Genomic DNA, 21,533 nt, shown 5'->3' on the forward strand with positions numbered 1-21,533 from the left:
AAATCCATGTTTTTCAAAACCTTCTGAGTGAGGCTGAATAAAACCATAAAAAGGGTGCTGTGCCCCACACAAGCCCTGACATTGGAGGTAAGGAAATACTACATGGCTTGGCTATTGATTATCTGAGGTAGCCACAGTACTACAGGTATCCAAGGAACACAGAGAAATTGGTCTGCCAGGGGGATGGACAACTTCCTTTGCAAGTTGCAGATTATTCCAGAGTAATTTTGGAGTACCACGTGTGCCAAACAAAAGCAGGGCTTTGTGCTTCATCAAAGTTCGTCGCTGTTCTGCTCTTGATATCCTCAATGTTGATGTTTTCAGTGTTGAAGACAGGTTCAGATCTAAGTAGGAAAAAGAATTTCCATTTGCATGGAGGTATCAAACCCAGCCCTTGAGCAGAGTTCTAGCCCTAAGCCTTGGTTTGTTTTGGTAGGGTGAGACCAAAGGGCAGAGATGACAGCACCTGGGTACCAGTCAGCTCAGCCTGGCTCTTCTGCAAGGGAAATTTCTTTCTCTCTGCAGAATACTGTTTTGCAGGCAGGAAGGACTAAGGGAATGTGTTGTTCCCTACTGCTGTCTTCTCTCTCCACTTACTGTTTGCTGTACCCATCTGCTTGCAGCTTTAATATCAAGCTCATTAAGGAAGTCCTAGATTGATTGCGTGAAGAGAAGTGGGGTGGGCTGCCCTGGGCTCCTGGAGCCATGATCATGTGCAGGCCAACAATGGGCCTAGTGTTCTTTCAGCTGATGATTAAATACTTGGCTTATTAATACCAATATTATGTAATTCCAAAATCCAGTCAGCAAATTGTGACCATATGCGAGACTCTGTTTGGGAAGATTTGAGTCTTCCAAAGTCAGTCTGAGGAACAAAATAGACTTCTCATCAAGAATTGGAGAGAGCAGCAATACTGACTTAATCCTCTGTCTCTCCTCATGCCCATCTCTCCTAGCTTGATCCAAAGGTCTCTGGGCTCATGTGAGTAGGGCCGGGATTGCTGTGTTTGCTTGAGCCCTAGCAGTCAGCTGTGCTGTCTCTTTGGAGATCATCTCCTCCTTGGTGCTGTGGGCAATGCATGCAGGTGGGGACCAGCAGGATGCCTCCTTCCCAAGAGGCCTGATTTTAACAAGGGCTCAGTACATCAACTCATCCACATCTTGAGGGATTGTGGGGGCTTTTCAGCATGTCTGGCACACTCCTGACTCTGTGTCCCTGCCTCATCAGGGTGTAAAACCACGCCAAGACTGCAGCATGTAGAAGGAACCTGGACCTTCTCTTCATATCCTTTGCTCTAAAGAGGGTCTGGCAAATATTTTCATGTCCCTTCCATGTTAGCTTCTGTGTGGGGTGTGAAAGGTCCTGTGATTTATCTTCCTCTCTGGAAGGAGGAAGGCAGAACTTTCTGCTGAACAGTAGTCTAGTTTCCCACCTCCTCACAAGAGCCAGTGGAGGCTTTGGTCATCTGTGCTATGACTTAGAGTGATCCTGCAACACTTTGCTGGTAAATCTAAGAAGACCTTTCCCTGTTTTGTTTTTAGTATATTGAGGAACATCTTCACAAACATCACTGGTGACATCAATGGTGATGAATTTGCAGTGCCCTGGCTGTTTCTGGGCTCCATGGGCAGCACAAGCATTATTGCAGAGAGGACACTGGACTGATGGGGCTGAGCTGAATTCAGGTGACTGAACAGAGCCACTCCCTTGTAACAGTAATGGACGAGTTGAGGGGTGCCTCCCTTAGGATCCTCTGCTCAACAGATGCAAAGAAATCTTTGTTATGATCCTAACCATGGGCATCAGCAGCCTTTGTAGTTTCCTGCCCATCTCCCTTGGAAGTCTCTGCACTGATGAGGTGATCATCTACTGAGAGTGGCCAGCACTTCTTGATGCTGAACTGAAATGATGATTTTCCTTGACTCTGGAAATTATTTTCTTTTCCACTGAAATGCTGCAACAGGGAAAAGCACTGACTGCTTTGTGGTAGGCAGGAAATCCCATTTATCACTGTAATTGGAATAAGCAGATCAACAGCTCCAGTCAACTGTCTGGTGTCTTCAAGCAATTTTATAGTTTCAGTCTGAATTTATTCTTGCCCATAAGAGGGGCAAAGCCAGAGAGAAAAGAATGAACTTTGTGAGGGAGACATGCAGGACATTTTTGAAAGGCTGTTTTGAAGTAACCTGGAATGAAGCTTTCTTCTGTGGACACAGAGAGGTCATTAGGTGGCTAAAAGTATCTTTGAAACAGAGGTAGATCTGTACCTAGCAAAAGGCATCTCACACATGCTAAAGAAAGCCTTGTACCTGTTGGATGTTTCTCTATGAAAATATTATCTTTCAGTATGAGCAGGATCTCTTAATGCAACAGAGGACCACAACAATTTTTTTCCCCCTCATCTTCCCTTGTTTTAGATACAGGCCTTTGGATGATGGACATGAGAAGACTGAGAGAGAGAGACTTTGTGGACATTTTTTTTCTTCTTTTTTTTTTCTGCTTTTTTTTACAAGAAATGTTCTTTTACAAGTGTTTTCTGAGTCAGCAAAGGAAAGAGAGAGCAAAGGAGAAATACCAAAATGGAGAGAGTTGTTAGGGTAAAACATCTTCTCACTGAAACAACTCAAAGAGAACAACAACAAATTTTTCCTCAGTTTAAAATAAGTATAAGAACATCAGCTAATGGTCAATGCTCCTCTGTGTTTGAGGGACAGGCTACAAATGAAGGCTAAGGAGGGATGGGCAGAATGGATTGCAGTACCATCACCTCAGATGGCCCCTTGCCTTCCTCCAGTGATTAACAGGAGGTGGCTCCCTGCAGTGATTACTGTATTTAAGCAGCTTGGTCCAGCTTGGAGCAATTCCCTGACTGCCTGGGCACTGAGAGCCCAAGCTCTGGGGTCTGCTGGCTTTGGGATATCAGCTGAAACCAGCATGATCCAAGACAACGGCTGTTGAGTGTCTTCTCTTGCTTGGTTCTGGGAGGCTGGATGTGCTGGTGGTTTGAGAGCAGCTAGCAGTTCTCCCAGAGGAAGAACCAGGCTGTCATGTTTGCTTTGCTGCCTGTTACAGTGGAAGGTCCCCCTGCAGCAGCCTGTGTACACAGTGAGCCTTTGGAGCTCCCTGCCAAAGATTCAGCCAGTACAGACAGTGGCTCTAATGCAGCAGGTTTGTTTAACATCAGGGCTAATTAACAATTATACAAATCTTGGAGCAAGCTCTTTCAGACCTGGTGTGTTCCCCCACCCCCAGAAGGGTAAGCGTAAGATTCCATCTGCCTAATTTGCAAATGCAATTGCTTTAATTATGCATCCAAACTGGTGAAGTGTATGCTCAAAAAGATAGCTAAATCTATGCATGTAAGGTGATAATGCATATACAAATTAGCTGTAAGCCTGTGCCAGCTCAGAGCCTGCCCCCTCTGAAGATAACTTATGAAAGAAGCCCTGTAAAGACTTGCAAGCTTACAGGAGCTAAGACAGCCTGTACAGCCGATTAATTTGTTGTTTGTTGCTGTTGCTCAGGCAGTTTTGTTTTACACAGAGAGATAATTTTCTTTGCCCAGAGCTAACTCCTGCCACAAGGGTTAGATGTGCTGTGAAAGTGCCTGCTGCTACATTTGAGAAACTTTCCTGCCCCAAGACTGCAGGAAAGTTTGATAGAGCAGGGGGAGCAGAGGGAAGGAGGAGGCAGGAATATGGATTGTGATAACTGATGGTGAAGAGGGTGCATGGAAGAATGGGCCACAGAGCTCAGCCCGGTGCACCAGCAGCCTCCACTCTGCCTTGCCAGAGTTCTGCCCTGACCTCATTTATTGACATCATAATGGTAGGCCATGGTACTCGTTTTCCTTGCACCCCAAGTAAGTCACCCTGTCATTGTCCCAAGTCTTGGTTCCTAAAGCTCAGCCTGGTGGTGGCTTTCCTGCCTGCCTGGATCTGGTGCTGCCAAACTGGCACTATTCTCCCTGATGACTGTGCCAGGCCTTGCTTTGTACTCATGGCTTCTTCTGTTCCCTTTTACCCAGATGAGCAACAAAAGGTCAAACAGTTTCCGCCAGGCCATCCTGCAGGGGAACAGGAGGCTGTGCAGCAAGGCCCTGCTGGAGGAGACGGGGCTGAGCCTCTCGCAGAGGCTGATCCGGCACGTGGCCTACGAAACCCTCCCGCGGGAGATCGACCGCAAGTGGTACTATGACAGCTACACCTGCTGCCCCCCGCCCTGGTTCATGATCACCATCACCATTGTAGAGGCAAGTACCCTCCCTGGGAAGCTCCCCACACTGCCAAAGGCTCTGCTGGGACACAATCAAGGGCTGCAGAGGGACTCGTTCAGACCCGGACAAGGACAGACGTGAAGCCAATGGCCATTTTGGTTGCCTGCTGAAGTGTGTTTAAGTGGGGACTGTGATCCTGTCACTGGAACAATTTGTATATGGGACTACACAATTTGGGAAATGAGAGCAAAACTGTCTGAGGAGTGAAAACAGGACAGTTCTAGAGAAATGGCTAAGTCAATGGAATTAGAAATTTCTGTACAGCTACCTCTGTTCTGTGAGTGGAGAGGAAAAGGAGAGAAGAGAATCTCTGGGTTAAATATTCTGACCTGCTCATGCGTTGCCCAAATGAGATCTTTGCACATTTGCTAAGTAATGTGCTCAAGTAAGTACAGAGTAGATATGACACTGATAGTAGGGTGCTGACTGGGAGCAGGTTACTCTGACTCAGGGGCTGGTGTGTTACAGGAGACCACAAATACAGTTATATCAATGTGTTGCAGGTTCCTCAAAACAGGGGATTTTCATGCTGTGTGAAGCTGTCAAATGGGAGAAAAAATTTGTATATATTACTTTTTCTCCATTATTTTAGATAAAAGGTACTTTTTGGTGAGAAAAGGCATTTGCTAACCAATGAATCTCTCTGCTTTTTTAGGTTGCCTTTTTTCTTTACAATGGAGTGGTCTTAGACAGATTTGTGCTGCAAGTCAGCCACCCCTTGTATCTGAAGAATGCATTACTGTACCATCCCCAGCTTCGGGCCCAGGCTTGGAGGTACCTAACCTACATATTCATGCATGCAGGGTGAGTACTTACAAACAGTTCACATTCCCCAGAGAGATAGAGGAAGTGACAGATTCAGCTCAGAATTAAATTTTAAAAACTCAATTATAAATTGTAAAAACTCAATTATAAATCTGAAGATGTTGTGGACTGTTGGGCAATGAGGTGCAAACCTTCACAGCTCTCTGAAGGGACAAGGCAACAAAAGAAACTTAACAGATGCTGCTTTTCTCCCCAGCAGTGTTGGGACCACACTTTCTTCTTACTGTGCACTTCCTAAAACCAGGTCAAAGCCCAGTGTTCCACTAAAGGAGCTGTGCAGGTGGTAGAACAAGCCTGCAAAGATGCTGGACTGGTATTTAAAAATACAGGGTGTTGGAAAAGTCAGTTAAATTCCCTGTGCCTGGGACATGTCATCACTCAGTAATGTTGGTCCCTTCTGTAGGGACTGAGCTAAGGCCCAGAAGGCTGTGTCAAGCCTGAACTCCCATTTTGTACACACTGGATTAACTCAGTGTTCCTGAAGAGTTAACAATCTCGAGTGACTGGATGGACACAGAATGGTCCATGCAAAATGAAGGTGCCCAATAAAATGAATCCTCCTTCATCCCATGGTAGGTATGTAGCAGACTTGGGAAGAATATACAAGGTGTGGGGATTCTGACCCTGTTCTTCTCTGCTGTGCTAGTCCTCACAAAATTTAAACAGACTTAATTGTGTGATATTTGTGATGCCATGGTGATGAGTAAGTGTCACTGGAAAGTTCATCCCTGTACAAAACATTCTACCCCCTCTGAGCAGTTTCTCAGATCATTATCTTCACACATTCCTGGCAGATAATTGCAATTTTCTTTAATTCTGTCATTGAAAAATGACAGCCACAAGCCTTTCAGCAGTAGTGTTGAGTTTGAAACTGCATAAGGACCCTTTGTTCTTAAATAGAAAGCCTATATTTCCATCAGTCAATGTTCTTCTATGAAAGGCCAGAAAGATCAAGTTGATCTTTGCCTTTTTTCCACATCTCTGATGGAAGACATACTGATGTCTCTTCCCTGCCATGGAATAACTTCCTTGGTGTGTAATTGCCCTGGAGCACAAGATGTGCCCCAGATCCCTGGACAAAAACAGACTCCACCCAAGGGAAAAGTAGGGAAAACTTTTTAGAAGAAACTTCTGAATGTGGCAACCTCTGTCCTCTGCATGCTGAATCCCTCCAAAGAGCCTATATTACATAGACTTCATCCTGCAGGTGGGGACTACTGGGCTTTGGCATGAGGCTGGTTACATGAAATGAGAAATGGAAATTTCCATCGCTGAAAATATGGGGAAAACTGGGCTTGTAAAAGAAAGAAACACTTGATTTTAACTAATGTTAGTTAATTTGTATTTGGGCTTTCTTTTGATGGTGGTGGTGTTTTACCATATCGCTTCTATAACTACAGATTGCTCTAGGATACATTGGAGGAGAAACACCTGCACAAGAACAAGTTCCCAGCATTAAATGCCTTCTCTGGCATGCTTTCCTAACCTGTGCCAGGTCACCCTTGTAGCAGGCAGTTCCCTGGCATTCTTCACACTCACTGGCCAAAAATCTCTCAGGTTTATTTCACCTCTGGCTGACTCAGAGTGGAACAATGGAAGGTGGTGAGCAGGGGACTCCTCATGATGGATTCCAAGTCCTTTAGCTACACAGCCTTTAAAACAATGTAGAGTCCCACTGGAACAATAAACCTTGTGATTTATCTGCAGTATCTGGAGTTAAGCTAAATGTTCCTTTATTTCTAACTTCTCTGTATTAAGCTCCTTTCTTGTGAGGAAAACAGATAAATCTTGGAAAGGTAATATTGTTTTTTAGTGGGCGCCCATCATTCTCCTCTCATTTTCAAATGAGAGGATAACACAATGCCATGGGTCTATTGTTACCCTGCTTCCAGCTGAGACTTTTAAATGGTAATGTGGACTGCTCCTTAATTTAGTGCACTCCGTCTTTTTTTGAAGAGCAAGTGGCAGCCGGAAGGTGTTTGAAAAGGCAGCAGTTGCTAAGGCTTGGCTGGCTGTGCCTCTAGAATGATTCCAAAAATGTACAGGCTGTATGTTGGTTCTGATGGAGGGAGCTTTGTCAAGGACTGAAAAGGCAAAGTTGTAAATTCTGCCCTTCTGTTTTCATGGAAAGCAGACGTTGATATCTGAAGCCCACACATTTGTATCACTGCCATAACTAATGACTTGCATTGATGCTCAGTCCCATTTGTTTGGTCCCAGGGAAGGAGAAAGTCCTTAATAAATCAATGAAATTGTCATTTCAAGAATGACACATTCAGCACTGGCAAAGGGTAATTATATTTTATGGGTACTTATTGACTCTGGTGCCTTCAAAGCTCTTAGCATGATGGGGAATAGAAGTGAATGGGATTGCTCCTGGGAAGTCTTTTAAGAACAGCTGTGAATCAGAGCAGTCACTTCAGAGTCCAGGATAAACTTTGCTGAGCTCTTACAAAAGCTTCCTTTGAAAAATAAGACCCAGTGCTTTGTGTGGAAATGTCAGGTGCCACCTCATGATGTTGACTGTGTGCCAGCCAAAGCTTCTTCCCTCCCCTCTATGGAAGGGCACTTGGATGTTTGGACTCATCTCAGTGATCTCAGTTTGACCTTTGCTGGTTGTTCCTAATTGAATTCCCTGCATTCTGTGAGCATGCGGGATCAGAGCGAGTGCTGACCATGCCCAGTGGCTTCAAAAGGTTTGAGGAAGGTAATGAAAGAACTCAGTTACATGCAGTAGTTTCCCATGATGAAAAATTGCAATGCTGAGTGTATTGTGCAGGAGGGAAATTCATCTTTGGAGAGAAATTCAATGGAAACAAACTTATTAAGATATCAGGAGAGGATTGTTTTCTGCAGGATCATTTTTAGCACTTTTTTTGCAGTCCAACTTTAAATTCTCATTTATGAGACTGTTCTGTCATTACTGAATCTCACCATCAGTGTTTTTCTCTGCTGTATATGGGAAATTGCTATGGTAACATGAAAAAGATCAAAACAGTGGAAATGTGTACAACTTAAACCAAAGTTTGCTAGTGCCTGTCTGTGAGCAACCCTTTTCTTGTATAAAATAGGATGTATATTTTCAAGACATTAGGTACTTTGGTCTCCTTTCCCAAAAGCTGCTGGCCTTCTGCATTAAGGGTACCACTGTGTCATTTAAATCCATCTGTTTTGTAAACAGGTTCTCTTCATATAAAAGCAGGATACCCTTGGCTCCAGTGGGATGTCGCCATTCAGTGAGGTCACAGTCCTGTGAGCCCAGGGTAAATCTCAAACACTAGCTGAGTGTTGAGGATCCTGCTCAGGGCCTGGTGCTGGTGTTACCTCACTGGAAGACCCTACAGAAGAATGTCTGTATAGAGCTTTGAAAAGTGGCAGGTCAGGTTTGTTAAGTAGTATTGATTAAAGCAGCAGAGAACTTGTGTTGAGGCTGTTGATTCAGCTCAGGGGAGATCTGCTGCACTGGAGTCTCTACCCAATATACACATCTGAGCTGTCACACTCTGCCTGCAGGCTGCAAGTGGTCCTGCTCTGTGTGGTAGTGGGGGCTTTCTGCAAGAGTTCCCTCAGCCCAGCTTTTTCCTCTGTGTTCAACAGGAGTTTTGGAATTTCGCTATTGACTGTAATGGGACAAGGGTGGGTGAAGAGAGAGCATCAGTGACTACACCTGGGCACCTCAGCAGAGATCAAAATGCCCTCTGCTTCCCATTCTGACCATTGAAGTAGGCACAGTAGAAAAGGGTGAGGGTCAGACACCTATGCTGTAAAGCAGCATTATGGCACCAGGAAATGGCAGTTCTCCTGGAACTTCTACATTCACCTCATTCTTAACAAGCACTCCCCATCATGGCAGTGTGATGTGTGCAGGGAAAAGTGGAATCATTAGGAGAGGAGAAGAGAGGAGCAGGTCAAATTTCTGGCTTCTGTTCCAGGCTCTGCTGCCATCTTGCTGCTTTTTTTTTTTTTTTTTTTTTTGACAAATCATTTAACTTTTTCAAGCAAAGAAAAAGGAAAAAAATGGCTGACTAAGAACCAAACATTGTACAAGGTATTTAGCTGAAAGGATCTGCGTGGATACAGAAAAGATAAAAGCAGCAAGGAGGGAAGAAACATTGCAGCTCTGGGTCCGATTTTTTCTAGAATCACTGCTTTCCCCAGTGTTAGTCTACTTATGTGAATCAGGTGCTATTTGGTTTTCTTTCCAAGATATCTGTGTCTCAGTGGTAGAGAAAGGAGATGAAGACTTGGAAAAGAGGACAACTGTTGTTTTTCCTTGCTGCAGGATAGAACACCTTGGGCTCAATGTTGTCCTTCAGCTCTTGGTTGGGGTTCCTCTGGAAATGGTGCACGGAGCTGCGAGGATCAGTTTTGTGTACGTTGCAGGAGTTGTGGCAGGTAGGTGATGCCTCTGCATGCCCCAGGTGGAGAAGCAGAGAAAATGGTCTGTGCTGGCTTTTGAGTTGGAGAAATGTTTTGTGATATTTGGAATTAGGAGAGGAACATTCACTGGTCTTCTGTGCATTGAAATCCTTTGTGGGGCTGGACATAGAAAATATGGTACAACTTGGCATCTATTTCTATGTAGCCATAGACTCTGTGTTTAGGAGACCTGCTAAAAATGCACCAACTACCTGTTGTTTTAAAATAGCCTTGCTTTAGATGATCTTCCTGAATGTGGAGTCATGCTGGTCCTGTGGCACTTCTTCCTCCATTTGTCCTGTCTGTCACCTTTCTACAGCCTAAGTAAGCAAGAAGTTTTTGGTTGTGGATTGTGAGCAGTGCACAGAAATCTGGAAAATTCATTTCATCATTAAGTGATGGTGTCTGATTGATTTTTAGTTTGTGCTGAATTGCTTTTATTTATGTTTGGAATTTCCAGCAGTTTGGAGGTGGTGGAAGCTGACAATAGATCAACATCTAGTTAAAACAGAAGGAGAGTGTGAAAACAACCAAGAACTTTACAGTGGAACTCAGTGATTGACTGCCTCTGTTCAAGACTGATAATGTTTGTTTGGCTTTTTCTAGCCACATAATTACTTTTTTCCATAATAAGCAGATAAACCCTTTGTAGAATGGGCTGCATTGGGTACTAATAAATCCTGCATTCCAGGAGACAGTCTGTGGAAAGAATAATTGGACTAGGACACAGGATGAGGCACAGTACAAACACCAATGGTATTTACTGCAGCAAAAGGAGTTAGCAGAGCAGCTCCACTGTCCCCTGACTGTTATTTTAACAAACACTAACAAAAGTGGTGCCCAATTTGCAGCTTCCCAGACACAGCTTTTTTGCACAGATACACCTACCAAACCCCAGGGCTTCACTGATATCTTAGCCAGTTATGAAACATCCTTTATTCTTTGTCACGTGCCAGGAGAGAGGAAAATGGGTATATTCATGCTGAGGCAATATAAAAATAACTCAGCTGCTAAATAATCATGAATAGACAAAATGTAGTAAATGTAAAATGTAGTTAGGTCACAACTTTTATGGTTCTTTCTCATGTGTGTGGCTTTACTAAGAAGACACATTAGGAATGGAAATTGAGGCGCTCAGTGCAGTGTGTGAGGACTTAACTGCAAGTTCTTATTGCTCCTTCCTTTATTTCTCATTAACTTTTTCCTTAATGGCAGTGTTTAAGAGCTGAGAAGTCTCAGGGCCATACCAGGAAGAAGGGAGCTATCAGCAGAGTTGGCTGGTGGAAGCTCAGCACTTTCTTGACCTGGAATCAGTTGGGCAATTAGCAAAGATGTTCATTAGATTCTGTGCTACCAAGGACTCTCTCAAGATTTGCCAATATGTCTTTTTCCCATTCCCAATCATCACAAAGATCTTCATTATCCCTTCCTTGTGACAGCAAATCTGCCTTTCCCTCTATCGCTTAAATTATTCCTAAAGTCAGCAATGAAGGGAGCTTTGAGCAGATCCAAGCCTCCAACTGGGATAAGAAGAAGCAATGTCTATGTTTGGCTGTACTGTTAGTAGTGCTGCCTTTATGTACTTGACCTGTCATTTTGCTGTCATGTGCCTACTGCCTCCATCCAGGTTATTTTGGACTAGTTTTACTCTGAAGTTTTACAGGTAATAGGCTGTACTTTGATCAGAGGCCTGTGCTAAGTTACAAGTCCCTAGCTCCTTCTCCCTGTGCTAATATTTTTCTTGCCAACATGGGAGCTACTTCTGTTTTATCTTCAAGTGAGAAACAAACACAGACATGTCTGTCTCCTGCTCCCTTGTTCCTTCAATCAGGGAATAAATGCCTTTTTGCAGGACAAGTTTAAAGACACATTGCTGCCTTGCTTGGCTGCTTTTAAAGTAGGTGCAAAGGAATCAATCAGTCACTGCCTTGACAGGACTGAGTTGGCTTCATGAGTCAATCAATTTCCCCATCCTTCTCTTTCTGTATTCCTGACCTGCAGCAATTAGCACAAACAGGCCATGGCAAGGATGTAGGGTAGGAGAGAGTTTGTTTATTTGGTGGGCAGTTGTCACAAAGCCTTGTTGTTTTCCCCCAGGGTCCCTGGCAGTGTCAGTGGCTGACATGAGGGCGCCGGTGGTGGGCTCCTCTGGAGGTGTGTATGCTCTTGTCTCTGCTCACCTGGCCAATATTGTAATGGTGAGTACCAGAGTAACTGTGTGACCTCAGAGTGAGCCACATCTGGTGGCCCAAAGGGGTTGGAAGTAAGGCCTGACCCAACTGTTGGTCATTCAGAGCTTGCTCCAGCTAAGTCTTGTCTCAGTGGTGTGGTTCTGGAATGGAAATATTACCTTGCACTTGGTGGCTTGGTACCCTGATGGCTGACAGTTTGCCAGGACAACCTAAAGATGTTTGTAATCCAAGATTTATCAGTGTTCTCCAGGCTATCAACTCTCCATTCAATGGCTGACAAAGCAGGCTGGCTCTGCAGAAGTGGCAGACCTGTTTCTGTCTGGATGTGCTATGTAATTTTAGTGAGCATCTAAGGAAATTTAGCATTCAGTGGATTCATGTGCAGAATATTCCTTATCTCCATTTGTAAAACCCAGACTGAAGCTGAACCCTGGGTGATCTAATGATGCATCTCTTTGCTGTTTCACCTCATGAAATACTTTACAAAGGCGAGCAACTACCAGCATTGTCATTCTTCTAAGACTGGAAACAGGAGCTCTCCCCCAGCCCTCAGCTAGGTGGTGGCAAAGCCCAGCACAGCTGCCAGGGGGACTCCTCAGCGGACACCGGGCAAAAAAGGCTTTGCTGACAGAAGATTCACGTGTAATGGCATGTGTGTCCTGTACCAGCAATATCAGAGCAGAATAACCATAAAAATGAGAATAATGCTCCTCCCCTGGGTCTGAGTGGGAAGATAATGTGAGGTGGCTGCAGTAGAGACAGAAGATTTGTTATATGGGTATGGAAGATGTGTGTGTGTGTGGTGGTGTTGGACCCAAGCCTAAAAGAAAACCTTGTACTTGATGCTTGTCTGCAGTAAAGTCAGCAGGCTCCAGCTGTGGCTCACAGTGGTGCTGCTCCAGACAGCTTTGTAACAGCTGGGAAGTGAGAGATATCCTGAGCAGAATTGGTCTGCTTCACCCTCTTCAAGCTTTTCAGAGCATCAATGAGCTGAGGCTGCTGTCCAAATGAGACAGTTGAGTGGCTGGCAGAGAGGTCAGGAGTGGAAGAGAGGGGCTTCCCATATGGCTTTCTGCTGGGGAGTTGCATCCCTACATTCAGTTATTTTCAGTGTGATTTGTGTTCCCTGCCACTGTGCCAAGGGAAGCAGGAGGGAGCTTCCTCTCTCTCAGGGTGGTAACGCAGTCACAGAGTTTTTTAACACCACAATTCACAGGGTTAGAGTGGGACATTGGAGGAAATTTTGGTCTGCTTTAGAGGAACAGGCTCTTCCAGAGGTGTGTGGAAAGTCTTCAGCAGTTACCTTCCCTGACTTCTTAGAACATCATAAAGTGATCTGTCATTTCACTACTCATTGGCCTCCGCCAAATCTATTTAGCAACTGCTACCTTAGCATCTTTATTTCTCCATTATCCACTGCCTCTCTTCTCATCTGAAATTATTTTTGCTGCCTTTCCAGTTCTGGTGGAGGGATGTTTTTCTTTCCTTTCCCCCCCTTGTCTCTCTGGGCTCACTTGTTATCTAGATGTGATGTTCCTGCACGCTGAAAGGCGTGCTGGCTGTTTGCTGGCAAAGCTCAGTCTGGCACAGCGGGGGACAGCAGGGACTCTGGCAGGGAGGGTCTCTGGAATCTTCTGTTCCCTCGTGCCTCCTGGTAACCAAAGGAAATGGAAACATTCCTGCTTGGAAAAAGAAATATTATTGGAATTAAACACATAAAATAACCAATGGGGGGAAGCAATAAAGCATGTCACCCCAAGGAAAAGAGTGAGGGGAAGGATTCAAGGCAGCTACATGGAAATGAAAAGTGAAGGGGGCAGCACAGTATTAGTCAGCATGAGCTCAGAGCGTTCTGACTGGGTTAGATCTCTCTGTGGAGAGAGAAAATCAGTTACTTATTTTGTGGAGGTTGAATTTTTTGCCATCCCAAGTGCCATTAAAAATAGTCTGAAGAGTTTATAAGCATTCTTTTTATTTCTTCAGTGTGACAAATAGGGAGCTTTTCACAAGAAACCTGATTATCTTAATATCTCAGTCTGCCTTCAATAGTCAAATTTTCATTTAGTCATATAATAATAATAGTAATGAAAATAAAATAATAATAATAATAATAATAATGTCATACATCTGAATTTTTCAAAACAGGATCTCTTTTCCTGCTTTAAAATTAGGTGCAAGTGGAAAATGAGGACTTTTAATATTTCTCCATGATTTCTGATTATCATTCAGAGATTTTTATTCCACTATATTGATTAACAACCAAGCCTGAAGACAGAGGAGACTAAGTCCAGGTTTCCTTAATATGGTTTTATTAAAGTCATTATTGTTTCTCTATGCTCTGCCAAAGATCTGAGCTGCAGAATTTCAGGGAGCCTGTGGCACAGAAAGTGGAAAAAACACAGTAGGGCTTGAATGCACTGAGAAGTTGCCTGACAAGTGACAGATTTAAATGTAATATCCCTTCAGGGCTTGTGTGCAGCATTACTTTGTTTTCCTTGTCTCTTTTCCAGAACTGGTCAGGAATGAAGTGCCAATTCAAACTGCTGCGCATGGCTGTTGCCTTGATCTGTAGTAAGTACCATACAATGCTTGGCACACGTGCAGCCAGTCCTGTTTTGTTTGTCCTTGTCATAATACTTCATGCTGATTCAGAGGGTTTTGACTTTGCAGCAGTTTTGGTAGGAACTTGCAGCTGGACCTTCTGGCAGCAGGAGCCACATTGCTCTCCACTGCAGATTTTGGCTTTCAACACAAGCATTTGTAAACAAGGATTTGTCATTAGCCAGCATCTGTAGCTTGTGGTGTTTGTGAAGGAGCTTAAACATCTTCTCTTACAGTCTCAAACATGCAATGCTTTCATAATGATAATACTTGGGTTTCCTAGAGCACATCCTGTCTGGGATAGCAGCATTATACCCACACTGGTGAATTCTCTTTCAGCCCTATCCTCAGGGAAATTAAGGGAAACTAAGCTGTGTGTTCATCACAGACAACTGTCTTCAAATTCTAACTCATTTTTGTTATGCTTTTGGTATAAATTACGGAAGGTGAATATTCCCCAACCTATCTACACTCTCACAAAAGCAGACCACTTTCCACCCACTGGAGACACCTCATGTCTGTGTGCCACAACCCTGACATAGCCACAGCTTCCCTGTGCTCACCATACAAGTCAATTTCTCCCTCTCTGTCTCCTCAAGGATGCAGTGCTGCCTGTAATATGGACTTAAGAAGGGATAAACCTAGACGATTAACTTATTTTTTATTCTTTGTTCCAGTGAGCTTTGAATTTGGAAGAGCCGTGTGGCTGCGATTCCACCCCTCTGCTTACCCCCCATGCCCCCACCCCAGCTTCATGGCTCACCTGGGAGGGGTGATGGTTGGAATCACCCTTGGTGTTATCATCCTGAGGAACTATGAGCAGAGACTCCAAGATCAGACTTTATGGTGGATCTTCCTTTCTATTTATGTCATTTTTGTCCTGTTTGCCATCTTCTGGAATATTTTTGCCTACAGTCTGTTGGATCTAAAGCTACCTCCCCCTCCTTGAAAACTTGGGACAGAAAACTGGAGAGCAGAAGTCATCTGTCAGCTGTGTTAAATGAATGAAGAGGGAGGATCTATTTTTGTATTTAACTTGGGAGGACGATTCTTCTGAACACACAAGTGTGCTGGAGGAGGTGCTTAAAGATCAGCCCCATTAAAGAATAGGCTGATCAGTTTGTTCACAAATCCAGCAGGTTCTCTAACTCTGGCTGGCCATGGCCTGCAGTTTCTGCCCTGCACCTGGGCACTGACTGCTTGGGTTGTTATCACACATCAATATTTTCTATGAGATATTTGTATTTTCCAGGTCAGTGCTGGAATTATGGCCAATTGTTCAGTGAATTTCCTCTATGTTACTGAACACTAAAAGGAAAAAGAGCAGACATTTACTAATTAGAGACTCAAATGGTACTCACAAGGCAGCTTGAGTCTGGTTTCTTTGGACATGTCTGACTGTTCAGCCATACCAGTGCAACTGTCTAATTACTTGAATGGTTCCTAAGGTATTTTAGCCTCTGCTGAAATTTGTCTTGCACAACTTTCAAAGGAGTCAGCAGAACTTGATCACACAAAGTGATGGAGACTGGTCTTCAACCACAGGTCAAATGAAATTGCACTATAAACATTGGGAATCTTAGAGTGTTGTGGATACCCAGCCAGAAGTGACTTTTCCTGTGCATGTTTCACTAGATTTTAATTAATTATTCCCCCTTCCCCAGCCTGCTGTGGCTGGAGGGTGTGGCTGGATTGTTGGTTTTTTTGGTTTGGGGGTTTTTTTTTGAGGGATGAAGAAAAGGAGGGCAAATGTTCATTTATGGTTTTATCAGATGACAATCAGGTGCTGTTTTCTTCTCTTTTTTTTTCTGACCACACTGACCTAACACCTGGCCTGCAGTGAGCTCCTAGCAACGATCTCAACTCTTCCAGCAGGTTCTTACTAGGAAAATAGGACCATGATCACCTCCAGCAGCCCAGGGTGGGAACTATCCAGTCTTTACAGCCATACAATCCATTTGGGGCCAAGTCCACTGAAGGCAGTGGAGATGAATCAGTTTGTATGTAGCACTGGTTTCCCAGTGAAGTGGAGAGGATGTTATTTGCTACAGTGATCATTGTGAAATGAATAAAACTGGTTTTAATATGACTTCTAAAATTTTGAGGATGCCTCCTCCTGAGGCAATGGATGTTCAGGAGCCCCAGGCAACAGTTAGTTGCAGTGATGCCTTTTTCTTTAACATTGGTGAAGCCCAGTTCAGGCAATCTGTAAGTGGGCTGTGGCACAGTTCACACAATTGCCTGCACAGACCTAGGGACCACATGGGGACATTTGTAGCACAAGCAGAGCTTACAGGTACCCATCTCTGTAAGGTGCTTATTTTGCTTGTCACTTCAGAGAGCTGCCAAATTACAGTCCAGGACTGTGGGTGCCCTCCTTTTCTCTGCCCGTTACCCACCTATTCAATGGTCTGGACAAAGCAGCCATATTAGTCTCTCCAGACAAGCTCCTCTCCCTTTTTTCTAGTTCTTGCTGGTGCCCAGGCACAGCCACCAGAGTCTTTCACAGCACATCCCACGGGCACTCTAGCAGTTGTGTTTACTCTGTAGAAAAATGTCTCTGTGTTGTGGGCTTTATTCTCTCAGCTATCTATCCATGCTGCCAGATGATACCACAAGCTAGTAGGAGCCTGTCCTTCTAGAGAGGACATCCACAAGTGCTTATCAGCTGCCCTCTTCTTTGTCTCTTATGGAAAAATAACTCTGGGATGACGGGTGAAGTCTTCTTCTACCAGATGCACTCATAAAACTTCTGTTGCTTCAGAAGGAGGGGAGAGAAAATAAGTGTATCTGCAACCTGGAATAAGCCTTACCTGCAAAATAAACAATTTTTGGCACCTTTGTGCACAGAAATGGGATTTCTGAGGGCAATTGCACTTTTGTTGTTCTGCATGGCCAGTACATTGCTCATGGGTCCTCAATGAGGACCAAGAGGAAGGGATAAGGGCCAGAGCTCTGATCATTTTGGAGAAGGGATTGGTTCCCTGAGCCATTTTACCTCTGCAGTTTGGGTCCAGATCCCAGCAGTCACAAGAGTTCCCGTGGGTTGTTGCAGGTGCTGGCCCAGTGAGTGTTGTAGCTGTGGATCCCCCTGGGAGCAGGAGAGTGGGAGCTAGGAGAGTTCTGACATGGTTATCAAGTAAGGAGGACATTCCTTCCCTCACCTATTGCTAAGCCTTTCTCATTACAGATGCCTTGAAAACAGTGGTGACCAGGAATGGGAGCTCTCCTGAAATCTTAGGAAAGCTTTTAAAATTTTGGTAGAAAATTTCAATTGCAAAAACCCCCAGATTATTTTGTCTATACTTTACCAGAGTCCATTGGGCACCAATTGATTTTTATTTTTGGTTTCTCAGCTGAAAGCTACTTACTGCCCATGAGTTTCTCACCAGTCAGTAAAGGCTCCATGCCTTTCCTGCCGACAGTGTGTGCTCTGAGGTGAAGCAGCAATATAAAAGTTCAAGAGCCACCAGTTTCTTGATCAGCTTGATCATGGCCAGAATGTCTTTACTCAGCTCAGGAGTGGGAGGGAGCTGAACACAGTAATGCAGACAGTCTTCCTTGGTCCTTTTTCCTTAAATGAGTGTAGTTTACATGAACTGGTTGAAAACAGCTCTGAATTTGATCTTAAGACTTGTTCTTTTAAACTGTTGTTCATCTTTCAGACTTCATTTTGTGTCCCCATACCCTGCCTGAGCAAGTCTACAAATGACCCTGGGGATCAGAAAGGCCAGACTTTAAGGCAGTGTTAGATTTATGGTAAGTGAAGGAATGAAACCCTCTCACATTCCTGTTCATCAGAGCTGAAATCTCCTCCTATACATGGAGCAGTTTGTGCACAGAGCCTGTTGTCTGCTAAGAATCAATCAGCCCATGGAGCCAGAAGCAGCACAAGGTGCTTAAGCTTTTTAATTTTTTTTTTTTAATCATTAAAACTGTAGTGTGAAAATTTACTGTGTTTTTACAGAGTATCGTAAATTCCAGTTATGTTCTAACACACCCAGGAGTGCCACAGTGCTGCAGCACCACAGAGCTAACAGCAACCAAGCTTTTCTTTTACCTCCAGATGTCCTTGAAGCTGCTGGCTCATGTTGGAGATGTAATATTCTCCATCCTGCTCATTTGTGGTTCCAACCTGTCACAGTCAGCAGCACGTTCCTGAAGGAGCATCCACTGAGGGCCTGGTTTCAGTGATTTGTTGTGGTTTTATTTCAGCTACTACCAGGATTTTCCATCAGTCAGATAAAACATGAATCTATTGAAGTTTATGACTGTGCAGTGCTGGAGCAGAAGGCAAGGACTGTCACTAATATACCGCTTTGAACAGAGCACCTCGGAGCAAGTTATTTTACGCTGTGTCCTTGAGCGAGGACACAACACCGGGGGGAGAAAAGAAAAAAAGCAGCCGCTAGTGTGGTGGATTTGCCGCGCGGTGAGTTCATTGCAGCAGAGGTCCGAGAGGATGAGGAGCAGTGCGGCAGGGCAGCAGCCGGCGGGCTGCATGCGGAGCTGCCAGGGACACCTGCCGGCGGCGGGCAGCAGCACCCGCACGGTCCCCGGCGGGACTGGGGCTCCGACAGCCGGGGGGAGGAGGAGGAAAGAGGAAGGAGAAGGAGGCAGATCAAAGTCCACGAGGACTGCAATGGCACCTTGTATTCCTAGACAGGTAAAGATTAGTGTTACACACAAATAGGAGGAGGGAGAGAGTTGTGAGGAAGTGGTGGGAGAGGAGGTTTCCAGAAACCATCTCTGAGTGAGGTGTAGCAGACATAAAAATGCTGATGAATTTACTTTTGCTGAGATTTTAAGACAACATCTTGTGTCACTGTTTTCCTGTCAGTTGATGAGGAATCTTAGCACTTACGTGGCATATTGTGCTTTTTCACTACTTGCTCCTTTGGCAGTGGGAAGTATGTTTTCAACAGGGAAGGGGGAAGCTAGAGAAATTGTTACTAGAAATAAAGCTCAGGTATTCTGTATCCCAACACCTTGCTGCTTCTGATGGATTATACTGTCCATGTGTTATAGATCAGATTGGGCCCTTTCAGTTTGAACTGTGCTATGGAGGATGGAATCTGACACGTTCAGAGCTGGCACTGACATGACAGCTGACCTCACAAGGCAGCTTCTGTTCTCTGCCAATATTTAGTCTCACAAGATGGTGGGTAGGACTTTCACACATCCTTCAGTGAGTAAAGAGCTCAAAGTCTGTTCACAAAGATTCAAGCTCAGCCCAGTTCCTTTGGAACACCCATCCATTGGCTTTGCCCAGAGTGGAACTGGAGAATGGGGACATGGCAGTTCAGCACCAGCCACCTCTGGGGGCAAGCTGGGGCTAGAGAGTCCAGGCCAGCACCTCTGAATATTGCTGCTCCCCTGCTCCTCTTACAGTGGTGGCTGCTCTGCAGTGTTTTGTGGTAGAACTCAAAGATTCCTTCTCTGATCACTGATGCCAAGAGCTGGTTATAAAGGAGTGCAGTGTATTTTGCAGTTCCATATAAAAGAATCACACCTAAGACAGAAACCAAGCTTATTTAAAGGCAAATGTATTTTAATGTCACCATTAATCATTGGCTTTTAATTGGAAAAAGCTTTCTAATATGCCAGTAGGAGTACAGAAAATTTACGTTTCAGGGTATTTACAGCACAAAGCACAAAATATTCCCTATTATTTAAGTAGCTAAAGTACCTTATTTTCAGCGAGCTTGATAGACACATTGTCACTGACTCTCTCCTGACTCCCACAGTGTCTGTTCAGTTTGCAAATAAAGCCAGATTTATGCAGCTTTTCTTTTGCTTACATTACTAACGCTAACAACACATCCAAGTGTTAAACACAAAGCACTAAACTACATAATATTCTGCCTTAAAATACTGAACAAATGGTACTTTCCCTGTGAAGGGCTAGTAAAGCAAAATATTTGCAAGGTAAGATGCTATTGTATGTTTCCAAATATTTTTGTAATGTGTACATTCTGTATATTTTTGTTGTGACAATATTATTTGAGCGCAAAATCCATTAAATTTTTTTTGTGGTTTTCTTTGTTTTCTGTTTAATTTCTCTTTTTTTTTTTAAATAAAATTGTGTTGTTCTATATCACAAACCAAAAAACCAACCAAGAAAGAACTTTCAAGGACAATTTTGTAAGTTTGTCTGCAGTTAACATGGTTTTCAACAAAAGAGCCCTTGGTTTGGAGCTCTGCTGTGTAATCTTCTAATAATGACATTGGTAACTCATTATGTCTAACAGATAAAGGGGAGAGTGAACTGCAGCTTCATTTCTCCACAAGATCTAATGAGGATGCAGACCTGGCTTGGGATTTGTATGGAAATTCAGGTGTTGTCCTACCTTTTGGCAGCTGTCCCTTCGCTGCAGTGACCTCACAACTGCAGGGAAGTTGACGACATTTGAGTAAATTTTTTTGTTTTTTACATTTGAGTAATTTTTTTTACTGGGGAGGAGGGTTGTGCTCTTTTAACATCAGGCTCTACCAAGTGTTTTCAAGTCTGAGAGCCAACACTCCTATCTTTAATCAAGAGTGGAAACAGCTCCAGAAAAAAGTAAACCCCCAGCAAAAGTAAACCCCCAACGGACCAAAATAAAAATCCTTCTACCAGTGTGGAAGGCAGAGGCTTATTTTGAAAAGTAAGTTGTGGTTTTGTTGAGAAATACTGGGTTAAAGTATAATTTGTAGGAATGAAGATGTGTGTAGGAGCAGGTCCTGTCAGATGTGCTACTCCTAAGGGAGGCAGATCACTACTACCACGTGTGGGACTCAGCTCTTGCTGTCAGTTCTCTGCACTGAACTAAACTTTCTGAGACACTCAAATCACTCTATTCATTAGCTGAGGACTTTCATCATGAAGGTAAGGTGGGTTTTGTCAGCTATTGTCAATTAATACAAAAAGTGTTTCAGCCTACTAGCACCATACATTTTCTTGATACCTGTTTTTCACATCCAACTTACTTTTTTAAGGACTGAGCTCTTTCTTGTGTCCTGATCGGCCAAAAAACTGAACAATCAGTGCTCCAACTTTTTTAGAATGTACAGGAGCAACAAAAGGTGACATGTACTGCTGCTGTACTTACTCAAGAAGGAAGACACTTGTTTCTTCTCAAAGCTCCTGCAAATGACTGAATGAGAGGTTTTTCTTTCACACTACTTTTCTTCTCAAATACATTATATGCCACCATGGCTGTCAATGCCACACTTGCAG

General features: G+C 44.0%; 1 protein-coding gene across 2 annotated transcripts in view; it reads left to right on the forward strand.

Moving 5' to 3' along the window:
• The window catches only part of RHBDL3 (rhomboid like 3), a 62,091-nt gene extending 41,738 nt beyond the window's left edge, over positions 1-20,353 (forward strand). For both annotated transcript variants that reach the window (XM_059864063.1, XM_059864062.1), the window contains 6 exons: positions 4,029-4,253; positions 4,933-5,081; positions 9,385-9,497; positions 11,619-11,719; positions 14,224-14,284; positions 14,992-20,353. In XM_059864063.1, coding sequence (XP_059720046.1) covers positions 4,029-4,253; positions 4,933-5,081; positions 9,385-9,497; positions 11,619-11,719; positions 14,224-14,284; positions 14,992-15,263 — 921 coding nt within the window. In that variant the 3' untranslated portion in view covers positions 15,264-20,353. The remainder of the gene's footprint in view (positions 1-4,028; positions 4,254-4,932; positions 5,082-9,384; positions 9,498-11,618; positions 11,720-14,223; positions 14,285-14,991) is intronic.
• The last annotated feature ends 1,180 nt before the right edge of the window (positions 20,354-21,533 follow it).

The sequence above is a fragment of the Haemorhous mexicanus genome, chromosome 20, assembly GCF_027477595.1.
Source record: "Haemorhous mexicanus isolate bHaeMex1 chromosome 20, bHaeMex1.pri, whole genome shotgun sequence".
NCBI classification, from domain to species: domain Eukaryota; kingdom Metazoa; phylum Chordata; class Aves; order Passeriformes; family Fringillidae; genus Haemorhous; species Haemorhous mexicanus.